The sequence below is a fragment of the Homarus americanus genome, unplaced genomic scaffold (assembly GCF_018991925.1).
Source record: "Homarus americanus isolate GMGI-L3 unplaced genomic scaffold, GMGI_Hamer_2.0 scaffold2224, whole genome shotgun sequence".
Lineage (NCBI taxonomy): Eukaryota > Metazoa > Arthropoda > Malacostraca > Decapoda > Nephropidae > Homarus > Homarus americanus.
In genome coordinates, this window is record NW_024712260.1 from 818,915 (window position 1) to 832,500 (window position 13,586).

The 13,586-nt window shown below is 40.8% G+C and overlaps 1 protein-coding gene across 1 annotated transcript in view; it reads right to left on the reverse strand.

Annotated features, from left to right (window-relative positions):
- Positions 1 to 5,062: 5,062 nt before the first annotated feature.
- Positions 5,063 to 13,586, reverse strand: part of LOC121859745 (dentin sialophosphoprotein-like) — a 25,004-nt gene continuing 16,480 nt past the window's right edge. Inside the window, exons 3-4 of the mRNA XM_042356714.1 lie at positions 12,361 to 12,908; positions 5,063 to 12,016 (exon numbers count right to left, since the gene is read on the reverse strand). Of these exons, the coding sequence (XP_042212648.1) occupies positions 8,919 to 12,016; positions 12,361 to 12,908 (3,646 nt within the window). The 3' untranslated portion in view covers positions 5,063 to 8,918. The remainder of the gene's footprint in view (positions 12,017 to 12,360; positions 12,909 to 13,586) is intronic.

The window sequence follows — 13,586 nt, forward strand, 5'->3', positions numbered from 1 at the left end:
ACTGTACTACAGTGCCCTGTATATTGAATGCAAAACTTATAATAAATGTACAAAATTATTGCCATGAACATCATGTTATACCAATAAATGGTGTATATCATGTTGAACACTCACTTTGACCTTGTAGTGCATGTTATGTTTTAGTAGCATTCGTCTGTGTTGGGTCATGATATGGTTTGCTGTGTAGGCTGAGGATGTTCCAACCATCCGGGAATGGGGAAGATTATGCACACACTATACAGTATACACTATGTATACCTGCACTGTCTCTGTACACTATATACATGCACTGTGTACCCATACAATCTATGTACACTGTATGCCTGCAATATATGTTACAAGCTGAAACAATGTAAACTTATACAGAAAGCCAAGTTTTATTGAATGAAGATCTGTTTATCTATCTTATGAGTACAGTATCAATCTATGTACTGCATCCCTTTTCTGTCTTTGTTTACCTACATTTCTTTATGTAGGTTATCTATATATTTATTTATATCTAGTATATATAAGTGTTTGACTTTTGATACTGTATAATTTAATTCTAACAGTTCAGAACGAGGGTCCTGGTTAACCAGCCACCTAAGAAAACTTGTTTCATACCCCAAGAATAAACCCTAATTTAGCCTAATCTATCATGAACTACATAACCTCGGTTTAATCATCCATGACACAGACCCAAAAGTACAGAGGATTATAATGTAAACTTCACAGCAAACAAAGAGTGGGGTAGAGGCAACAGGCACAGCTGAAATACTTATTATTAATTGTATAAAACATTCTTGATATAGTTTATATTTCATTAGTTATAATACAAATAATGTACAGTATAACATACCTGTACTATATGAAATATTTTGATATTGTAGGTAGTAGGCAGCTATCAAACAGGGAGGTACTACAGCCTGAGAAAATATTGGAAGCATAATGTATTGTTTAATGGTAGACCCTGCTGCTATATGGCATCACAAAAATTGTGACCAAGTCCCAGGTTGCTGATCTGACTTTCTGCCTCATTTACACAATTGCAGGGTCTCAATTGTTTCTCTTACTTTGACACCACAATGTATACTGTACAGTACACTGTATATCGTTTCTCACTCTTGATCTGTTTTATTTGTTTTCTATTTCTGTATTTATATATGGTAAAAAAAAAAAATCTCAGCCCCCAGGTCCCAATATGGGTCTGTGACCTGTGCCCAGGTGGGCAAGTTAGCATTCTAATGCAACCGTTCTCTGATGCTGGGATGCACACAAAACTAATATACAGGTACTGTAGTCCAATAACATAATGTTGGTGACTGGGAATGGTGTCATCCCACTTGCACGATCATCTGTTTTATGTGATTTTTACCAATTCCGGTAAATGAATTTAATGGTTAGGTTAGGTTACATTAAATCATATAAAATAGGCAATCGTCCAAGTGGGATGTAATCCTGGAAATATAGTCCAGCAAATAAAAATATATGTACTATCATAAAATATATACCAAGGAATGCATAATGAATAACAAAAAGATAACTAAGAAATACTACTGCTAACTAACCTCACTCTTACGATCTTTTCCCCACCTGGGCCTCCCACAGTAATACTCCGAGGTCAGCCACCTTTTTTATGCCTCCACTGACCGTTGATTCTAACATAACTAGGATAGCCGAGTAACTGGGTAATAGCATGTATTTGTGAATCAACTCAGAGGTAGTGAAATATACCGACATAAAGAGTACTGGCACCTTAAGACTGTTAAATAAATGATACAGTACAGAAATGGGCTCTTACCAAACCTAAGTTAATGATCTTATGCAAATAGATTATAAAGTTTCTTTTATCGTCAATGGATGCCCTTTCTCTCTCCCTCTTTCTCAGGGCTGCTAATGACCCTATTATGTAAGGGGAGGAATGCACAGTGAAGGCTTTACATTCTTATGTTAATATTATGGCCACGGGATTGCTGTAAGACGATCGTGGATGTTTCCAAACCTCTTAATTCATCTAAAAATTCCACCATCGTCTTTCTTTTCATGTTCTTTGGTTCTATTAATGACCTTTGGTTATGTATATGACGAATAACACGAATAATAATACAGTATATGATAACTGAGGGTCATGTTCCCCGAAAATTTTGAAACTTTGTCTACTGGCGATATAAAGGGTTGCATTTTTGGACATGTTCAAACCATTGTGCTTTAAATGGAGTAACAATGTTGATAATGTTGGTTTTCCTACCAGTAAGTGAGTTAATAGAGAATAAGTGAGCTGTAGAGAATGTGAAGTTGTGGTATAGCCTTAGTCGCTGAAACCGCTTCTAAAAATTTGACAGCATAACCGCGTTTACCAGTCCCATATATGACCATCACTGCTCCACCAGGACAGGACTGCCAGTGCCATCTGTGATCTCAAGTCCTCAACTGAGATTCTCAAATTTCTCAGTACTGCTCCAAGATCCGAAGGGAACGGGTGTGATAAGCAACTGTAGAAAATTTAACGTATCAGCATAAGTACAGCATTTATAACAATGAAGAGTATACATTTGTTTAAGAAGAAGGTTAGTTTACTTTGGTGCTTCATTTATAATTCAATTTGTTTATTGTAAACACTTGCGTTCGTTGGGCTGTAATATACGATCTACATTTGCATAGCTCTCAGGGAGAACTTAGGAAGAAAAAATATTCCAAAGACATTACTAAAATGTAGTTGTTTAACGAGTTACGAAGATCGTCGTTTGTGTGAGTTCTTACTGACGACGGTGATAAGTTTACTTGTTTTGATATCGGGTACTTTTACTTTTTACTTTACTTTTGTCCTCTTCATCACTGATCGGCTCGTTAGCCGCTAAGGCGATCGGTTACGTCTCTGTTTCGTACTGTTGGAAAGTACTGGGCATGTACCAGCTCCTGAATGTACCTGAACCTGCTCCAGTGTTGGTTAAGTCTGACGTTTTACTGTGGACGGGAGAGAACATTCGGCCCGGCCGGTCTGTGTAAACCAACAGATGACGCACGGAGACCAGATTTCTTCGGGGAATATTCTCTAAAGAATTATTTTCTTCACGTACAAAGCACGTAGAGACATAATTTTAGTGTCATGTGATCAGTTTTTCACCGTGTTGTACCTTGCAATTTCCCTCATCCTTCATGCCCTGCCCACTACAGGTGATTTATGATCGTAGATTGAGAAAAACAAAACAAAATTATAAACTTATAATTAAGATAAAAAATTTAGCCTCTTTTAAAATATTTACTACAGTATAATGATAAGAACATCTGTGGAAAAATGAACGAAATTCCTTCTGGTGAGAGTGCTGTTCTCAGAAATTACCGTAAGGAAGTTAGATTAGGTTAAGTAGGTTTCTTTGGGTTAGTTGAAAAGTACTACTTTACTTTACAGTATCCTTTTCTTCACTGATCAGCTTGTTAGCCGCTTGGGCGGTCGGTCTCGTCTCTGTTACGCACTTGGCAAGTACTGGGCATGCACTGGCTCCTGAATGTATCTGAATCTGCTCCAGTGTTCGTCAAGTTTGGTCTTGAAAGAGCTCACACTTGATGCCGTCACAGCACTCGGGCAGATTGTTCCAAGAGTTTATATACTCGTAAATATATACTGACTCTTGAATGTAAATGATCTTGTGCCAGTGTTGGCCAAGTTTAGACGAGCAGAGTTCACACTCAGTTCTATCACAGCATTTTCTGGAAGGTTATTCCAAGGGTTCACAGCTGTTACTTCTAGGAAGTTAGCTCTAACAGTTTTTCTTGTACTGACAGCTTCTTTAACTTGAACCTGTGACCTCTAGCAACCATCCATTAATTACGTTTATCTACGTAGGTAGATAGACGTTCTGTAAGGTCATCATACAGAATCACCTTGATTCAGAATTTACTACAGACGTGCAAAAATGCAAACAATGGCAAACACTAAATCATTTCACCCCAGGATAAGTTATTAATTTTTATAATCATGTGCTTTATCAGAAGTATGATAATTTATATTAATTTTCAATAATTTTCATACCAGTATATATCCTAGGAAATTAATTTAATGATATCACCGCCACAAATAACGTATCTCTGGGGATGGTGTAAGAATAAAGTAGTTACCCACAAACATTTTGGTTCTACATATTTTCTTTGGTAAGAAATGCCACAAACTAATGTAAATCCAAAAATTTGCTTTGGAAAAGGCTTACCTTTGTGTTTGTATTTTTTTCTTATTCTGATATAAGTCTCTTATATTAAAGGAATTACGACAGCTAGATATGAGAGCTATGCTAGGAAGGAAAAGGGACTTGTAGCGCTCTTAGGAATATGGACTTCATTGTCAGGCATCGTATCGTGGATGATGACTTTAATGAGATGTCTACCTGCTCAGTGACATGCAACACGACTTTATAAACGTCAGAATCACTGGACTCCAACTCTTGAAAGTGCACTGGACAAGTATATGTAATATGTGGAAGATTGCATAAATAATTTTAATCATAATTCCTTGAAAGGTCACATAAAACTCACAAATAGTACACAATGGCTTATATAAACACCACACTGTTCCATGCATTTGGTAACGTGACCAGAACACAAGGATGTATTATTATATGGATAACAGCGTGGCTCAACACCAGAACAGATGATGCGGGCTAGCCATATATATGTCGTTTATTCCTGATAATTTTCTTGTTCGCTCTCCTTGGGTAGTGATTATGACTGGCAGTTGAAAGAGGAAAACATCTTTGGTTCTCCTGCCTCGGTTACCACACTCAATTATTGGATAAAAAGCATTAATGCCTGGTTATGTAATCTTACTTAGTTCCCTGCCTCCCCCTAAACATATTGAATAGTTTGTTTAATTTGAAGGACCGGAAGTTTGGTGACGTCACATGCACAGTACCTTGGTCCAGTCAAGGAGATTTAAAGCTCCTTGGGTCCAGTACCCCCAGAAACACAGTTTCGATTTTCTCATTCATTGATTTTTTTTGTAATATTTGTTCATATTAAATGTGTTTTCGAGTGACGTAATCAATGAATGACGTCATTGTTTAGTTAAATATGAAGGGTAAGAATAAATAAGTTTATCAGTGTTATTTTATTGACTACTATCGTTAATTCAGCCCTACCAGTTGTACAGTGCAGTAGAAAGTAATATAATTACCAAGATAGTTACCACTAATCTAGGACAAATATATATACAAAACATCTGCTGTGTTACATTGTACATAATCTACTTTCACTTGAAGCTCATGCAGAACACTCATAAAAATTTGATTATGGCGGATATATACAGTACACATTTGTTATCTACATGACCAAAAGCCCTTTCCTTGTTGTAATAGGTATGATAAGCACTTTTATATAATTTATACTTCTTTATTAGATATTTTGTTATGTTCAGTTGCTAGTAGTAAAAACATTGCATTTATTTTTCCAATGTATTTTTTTTAATTGTAATAGTTGTTTTAATACATTATAACAACATAACAGGAAAGTTATAGCAGCTGTTCTGGTGGGTGTGGGAAAGTTGCCAGGTACACGCACACACACACACACACACATGCATATGCACATACACAGTCGAATGCACACATGGACTCAGGACAGCTATACACTTTACCACAGAATAGAGTTAGACATGTGTGTTATTACAGGTGTTTATTTACTAGAGTAACACATAAACATCGCGGCTTACTCAATGTTACGCTTCAAAGACTAGTGTTGTTCATTAAACCACATAATTTAGTAATGTGGCAAGTATGTAGTTTCCTAATTTTGTTCGTTTTAGATTAGATAGAAAGTTTATCTTGTAACCAACGACATTTCCCACCTTCCACGGAGCGACAAGAACCAGAGTGAGACTAGGCTTTAGACTCAAAGATTCCCACGTTAAATCTGTACTACTGAACTGGGACGGGGAGAACACGGCTAGTTATGGTAGAGTCTCAGTTCTTTGCATCCAAGCTGAACATAATCCATTAAGATGTGTTCACGTATCTCCCTAGTTAGTGGAATATTTAACGTAAAAATATTTCAAAGTACGAACCTAGTGACATTAAGAACTTGTTTGAAATATTTTAAGTTATTGATTTTTGCATGTCCAGTAACTTGACAAGTTTATCGTCCTCGTGGTTAAGTTCAGGTTAGGTAGGGTATTGTGGGTAACCCCGATTGTCGTGTAACGTTATCCTCTGATTTAAATAGATGATTTAGGTATATAAATACCTGTAATTTTAAAAGTTTCACTACCAAATTTTATAACTTTTTCAGCAAAAACTGCGGGAAATATGTTCCAGGCGTATCAGGCGGTTGAAAGAAGGTAAGTTACCTTTGTTCACTGTTTATTTCACATTTTAACTCTTGATTTCTTTTGATAACATATTCTAAATGTTCTCAAAATTCCTTAACGAACTGTTGTAAGGGTTTTATATATACAGTGTAGTACTTTATAAATATGTTATTTTTATGATAGTTCAACTTTCCGTTCGCTTCACAGTAAAAAAAAAAAAAAATAGGTTTAATTATTTTATTATATTTTATTTGTGTTTTTAAGTCGAGAATTGAATAGATTATTACCATTGTGAATATTATTTTTTACCTGCCTCTACAAGTAAGATTAATACCTGTACATCGAGTGACATTGCAATTGTGAATTAATTTTATATCTGAAATTAAGATTGATAAATTTAATAGATTACCCACAATTGTGAATTAACCTGTAATCATGGTAACACACTCAAATTGAACACAGACATACTGGTCTCAGACACACTCGTCGGACTCGCTTGGAAGCACTTAAAGAACACACTGAAAGACAAGTCACTTAAAAGGCGCACTCAAAAACACTCACACACTTGCGTTCTACACGGTGTTAACTCTTATTATTATTATTATTATTATTATTATTATTATTATTATTATTATTATTATTATTATTATTATTATTATTATTATTATTTTGCAGGAGCTATGAGGTTACCGTCTTCACCCGGACAGCCAGACCCCCCTAAGGTGATTTTTATCTTTTGTTTTCCAAATATTTACCGTAATTGTCGTGTAAAGATTTTTTCCCCGGAGTTTAATGGCAGGTAAATGTAATCTAATTGAATTATTTTCCAATTTGCGAGGGAAGGGGAGAGACGAAAGACGGGGAAGGGTGGTGGTTAGAGGTGGAAGGTGTGGTTAATGATAAGGGAGATGAAGGCAACTTTCACTTAACTTTCACCGCGGAATCTGAAAATTAACTGCTTGGAACAGCTAACTGCCGATCCCGGGAGAGGTACAGTTGCCTCCATTTATAACGGGTCCAGTGGCGCGCGTGTTTTATAAGATGTGGCACCACCGCCCACCAGACAACAATGACGTTCTACTTGGTAATTTATAATTATTAAAACTATAACCATGCAGGAAATACACGCATTCACAGAGAGAAGGGAGACTGCTTATTTAACACTCGTGGTCTGGTTACTATAGTGAGGGTAATTCTGCCCTTTCTGTCAGTGTTAATACGATGTAAACAAACAGTGGTGCCACATCTTGTCAAACATGCCAGTCACTGTAGTAGTTATAAATGGTGGCAACTGTACGTAATGCTTGTATGATGTCCTGCTGCTGTACAATAACGTGACCAGTTGCCGGTATCAACACAAGAATAGCTGCCATGTTTAATAAGTGATAGAAATATTTACAGGACGCCAATTCAAGAGGTTTATAGCTATTCGGAGGGTTTTTGGAATATCTGTAACTTCTGAAATTTTTGCCATTCATAAAGATCATCGTATTTGAAAATGTAAGATTACTTAAATGGTTGACTTTAGTTAAAACACAAAAAAAAGACGTTCAAAGGTAGCATTAAAAATATACTTAAATAAATAGCTTCACGTAACAGAAAATAAAATCATCGAAAACTTTAACTTTTAGGGATACCGTACGTTAACTGTCTCATTACTAATGCTAACGTATTTGGTTACGGTTGAGTCTCAGTGTAATTTCGACGATAGTTTTTAATGTTATCGTGTTTTGTATAATTAATCGGTTAGCTGCATTCTTACATCTTTAGAAACGAGGAATATTTTTATGGTAGGGTAAGTTTTGAGAATCAGAACGAAGAATAAGTATAGGAGATGCATAATGGCCAGAATATCGCGAGTAATGTTAGGAGGACCTACATCAGTAGCCTACACGCCTTGGCCTCCCCCTCACTATATCATAATTCTTTTTTGTGTCGTTTTTCAGCCCAAGAAAAGTAGCTATTGCCAACCAACTTTGAGACACACACACACACACACACATACATACACATTTTAGAAGCTATATTTTGTCTAGGGTTGCATCGGCTGCTACTGTAGATTAACCTTTACGCCACTCCTCCATTACGCCATTTCAATTTAAACCTTTATTTTCAACCTCTTGAGTTAAATTTAAGATTGAGTCGTAAAAAAATGGAGACAACTACTTTTAAATATTTACTAAATAATCTAGCGGAAGAAACGTTATTCTTCACGCCTTTGTTGTTATTTACCCTGTTAGTCCTGATGTAGAACTCTTTTTATTAAGGGAGTCATATCAGTGGCTCAGAGTTGGGACGTTAGTGTGTGTGTGTGTGTGTGTGTGTATGTGTGTGTGTGTGTGTGTGTGTGTGTGTGTGTGTGTGTGTGTGTGTGTGTGTGTGTTTATCATGTCACTTTTGAACCTCTGATATGACCCCTTAAAGTTTGAATTCTATTGAGAGTTGAGTATAGTGCATCCTTCGAGGCTACACTGTATCTACATAAGTGACTTCAAAACACACTACCACACTACTGTACATCATAAATATAAGTACTACTGCCTTGCCTCACAGTGCATAAAGGCGGTAAACCGTTAAATCTAAACACAAGGGGGGGGGGATAAGTTATTGCAGTTTGTTTACACGCCAGTACCACCAGGAGGTTCTTTCACCGGCGGCGGCTGTTACTTCCACTGACGAAGGTGTGCACGTCGGTGGTGTCTCTGCCTGCCCGGTGCTGTACTTGGTGATTGTGGAATTTGACCTGCTGGTAGGAGAGGCGTCCGGGAGAGAAACTGAGGGTGTTGTGCTGAGGTATGAGGGGCGGGCCGTGGTGCAGGACTGGTGGGATGTTCTCCGGCGAGTTGCTGTGTGAGAGATCGAACTGAGGGGCGTGGGTGGGTGGGTGTTGGGGACCTATATTAAACCTGTGAGGAGGACCTGGAAAGGCACCTTGAGCTAGCGGACCGCCGGCAGGAATGTGAAGCAACTCGTGTGGGGGAAAGTGTAGAGATCCTGGCGTGGAGCCGAAAGGATGAAACGACGGTGTTGTTGAGCCGTGGGGCGGGGCCAGGTTAGACCCGTGGGCAGGTGCTGGGGTTGTAATATAAAGTGGCTGTGAGGTTGTAATATGAGAACTGAATGATACTTGACCATGGGGTGGAGGTGACGCTGAAATATGGGGAGGTGGAAATGTTGAAATGTGTATTGGTGGTAGGGATGACCCATGAGGCGCAGCAGCATGGAGTGGTTGTGATGGATCAGGACTGTGAGAGGACGCGGGCCCAACTGTCGTTACCTCAGGCCCCAGTGTGGCATACGTTGACTGGCCAGGTGAGGACGTCGAGAGAGGCAGGTGGCCACTATTTCCCAGACTGAACAATCCTATGCCCCCCTCTTGGCCGGTGTGGACGCTGTCGGTGGTGATGGCTAGGTCGTGGCCCTCCCGGCTGATCACTACACTGGTTTGATCTTCGTCGTGATCCGTTTGATGTTCCTGGCCTCCGTGTGGGGGAGATGCTGGAAGGTTTCTCGGTATAGGCGGTGGAAATGGATGATTTGTAGCCCCTTGTTGTCGGTGTATACGTGGGCGATGGTTCAAGAAGCCGAACACCTTAGGGAGGGCAGTGGTGGTGACGTACACGGTAGAGTTGATAAACACAGGTGAGCGGTTGGGAGACAGTGACGACACTGCTACTGGTCGCGCTTGTAAGTTGGACGTGATGTCTTGGTTTGAATTGATCTGCCTCACCAGGTTGATGGAAGGTGGGCGAGTCCTACGAGGTGTTCCTCTACGTGTGTTAATGTCCGGCTGTAGTGCAGGAGACGTGGGATCTACAGCTACAGTGACGTCCGGGCTGGTCGTGAGTGTCCTGCCAGACGATGTATCAAGTACGTTGTTGTTGTCTTGGCTGGGGTTGTTACTGATGTTCTGTGCCGTGTTGTTATCATTCTGAAACGACGTCGAAGAAGCAGATTTACCTTGAATAGAGGCGTCGCGAGGGGGTGCTCTTGGTCTGTCAATAGTTCGTGGCGATGCATCAGATGTGTTGTCTTGATCAACATCGCTAGTAATAGCTTTCCCAGAGTTGGCATCACCCTGGGACGATGTTGCAGGAGAGTTGTCACCTTGATTGTAATTATCAAAGGTTTTCCCTGAAGCACCATCAACCTGAGACGGGGTGTTGTCATCTTGGCCACCATTACCAGAGTCTTGTGCTGAATTTAAATCCTTTTGAGATGACGTTGAGGGAAGAAAGCCATCCTGGAAGAAAAGGTTATTACCACCTTGGCCACTACCGTCAAAATTGTCCCTAATGTCGATATCAGTTTGGTCCGACGTATTGGAAGCATCATTGTCACCAGTATTAGTATTGCCATTAATTTTCCTGGATGGCGTGGCACGGTTGTTACTTCCCTGGTTAATACTGCCGGGTATTTTTCTTATTGGGTTGAAATTATTGAGGGAAGACGTGGAGAGGATGTGGTCGCCTTGAGTGGGTCTGTCTGTGGATAGATCGGGGGACGGGATGTAGTGAATGGCCTCAGGTGTCCTATTTTCTCCAGTGGCAGTATTGGCGATTCTGTCGAAAGGGTTCTGTTGATCAAGGTCCTGCGGGTAGTTGGGCTTGTGAAGCCTGATCAGCTGATCGATCAAGGAAGGTTCTCGAGCGGTGTTGGGCCACTGGTTGTTAACCCGAGGCTGGGAAAAGTCATTCGTGCTGGTGTCATCTGACCCAAGGTTTCTCCCAGAAACTGCTTCATTGTCAAAGGTGCCACTGTTCACAGAGTCACTGTTGGAGGTTCCATCGTTCACAAAGTCACTGTTGGTGTTGTCACTGTTCACAGAGTCACTGTTGGAGGTGCCACCGCTCACAGAGTCACTGTTTTGGGCACGATTTAGACTCTTACCACTATTAAGAAAGACGTGCTCCAGCTCACTGCTACTGAGAACATCCAAGTTGATGATCCCCAGATCTATTGTGCCGCCATCAATAATATCACCCTCAAGGTTTTTGCCACCATTCAGTCCACTATCATCAATGTCTTCTACATCAGTGGTCCCGCCATTGATGGTGATGCCACCGAAGGTCTTGCCTCTGTTACGTCCTTCTTCCCCTATGACCCCACCGTCAACAGATCCCCCGTCTATAAAACCAATGTCGAGGTCTTTACCACTATTACCACCACTGTTCCCGATGATTCCTCCGTTAATGGTATCACCATTGAACACACCACCGTCAATCACACTCCGATCAAGGAACATAGCTAGACCCTTCCCGCCGTCCTCACTCATCATACCAAACGACCCAAAAGCGGCCCCGTTCACTGCGGCTACCATGTCCTTCACATCCAATTTCTGCAACACGGTGTCTCCCAGCGGTGTCCTCCCACTACTCAGGATCCTCCTAAGGTAGTCCCGCAGCTCCTGGTACTCCTCATCTGAGAGCGAGTCCGTCAGGGGGATGGTGAGGGAGAGTGGGAGGGAAGTGGGAGAGGGACGTCCAGTGGGCCGTGTCAGAGGTCGCCCGCCCTGGAAGTGACTGTTGGGGCGGCTGTTGGTCGGCATGTACCCAGATGAGGAGAATGTGTGGAAGGTTGAAGTCCGCGTGGGTGAAAGATAGTTAGGGGATGAGGTCGTTATGTGGTTGACGGAAGGTGTCCTGGTGGAGTACCCGGAATCATGCGACATAGGGAAGGTGGGTGGAGGAAGGAAACTGCTGTCGAACTGGTCCGGGGAAGGAGTGGGCTGGAATACACTAGAGTCTGAAATGAAACGAGTGTTAGTAATAGTAAAACGATTGTTAGGATTATTAAAGCTAATATTAAAAACAATAAATAGGTTAAGGTTGAAATATACCATAAAATTATCCGTAAAGAAAAGTGTCTATTATTAACATTCGCTGACTAACGAGACTTTTGTTAGTGAAAGGCTTTGTCGATCTCTCACCAAAGAACCACTTAGTGACACAAAGCTGAGATTGACTGTGAACATTCATATCGTTGTTATATTTCCACCTCCTGAACCACGTGACATACACATTTGAAATTACCGTAATTCGAGAGATTACTGACATCATGTGGTACAAGACAAACAGACAAGGAACAACCTGAGTCCGGGAATATGGCGGGAGGGCGAGTGGCGACCGGGGCTGGGGCGAAGATCTGCTTCTCATTACCCGGAGAGAGCAATGATTTGGGAAGGGGTCCATCCAAATCCTCGAAACTGAGAGGGAAGGCGGGCGTGGATCCTTCTTCAACCCCCTGTGACGTACTCGATGAAAGGGTGGAGGAAGGCGCGAGGCCGTCCTGTGAAAGGGTCTTGGCTCTGGATCTTGTCGGGGAGCGTCGCTGGTTGGGTAGTGAAGGCTCCTCGTCATCGTCAGAGAAGTAAGGCTCCGTTGATAGAGGAGTCCCACGGGTCGTCCGCCGGTAGCTCTGGGTCGTGGTCAGGAGTTGTGGTGTCGTATCGAACGTCGGGTAGGTGATGTCAAGGGTCGAGGAAGTCGTACTGAGCTCAGGAGATGGGCTGGACGATGACTGTTCTCTTAGGATCATATTAATCTGGTCTTTGACGTCAGCGGTTGAGGCCCCCTGCTCCAGGATATTAGACAGTTCCTTGCCGTAACCCTCGATCTTGTGCGTCTCCGTCCTGATCCTGCCGATGTGAACAAAGAGTTTTATCACAACACACACCAGGTCCGCTACTGTGGTTATTTTACCGACATATGATTTAACTGTAATAAACAAACTGAAATTATCTTTTATATATATTTTTTGTTTTAGGTTAATTAATTATCTGTTTTGCCTAGGCTAACTTTTTTTCTAGGATAATTATACTTTTATATTTTGGTACTTTCTTCTGGGGTTAAGCAAATATTGTTTTTCCCAGGGTAATGGCGGCATTGTATTAAGGATCCAATATGACAAGTTTAGTTGATTTATATACACAGTGTATAGTGTATAAATGATACTACACTTAGGACCACCTGAAGACTATAAGACACCCCAATTTATTTCACCTGAAGACTATAAGACACCCCAATTTATTTCACCTGAAGACTCTTGCACTACCTGGAGGGGAGTTAGGTTTGGTTAGGTTAGTTTTAGGATAGTTAATCTTTAGTAGGTGAAATAAGCTGGATGTGTCTAATCTGTAGATGAAATAAGCTGGCGTGTCTAATCTGTAGATGAAATAAGCTGGGGTATCTAATCTTTAGGTGAAATAAGCTGGGGTGTCTAATCTTTAGGTGAAATAAGCTAGGGTGTCTAATCTTTAGGTGAAATAAGCTGGGGTGTCTAATCTTTAGGTGAAATAAGCTGGGGTGTCTAATCT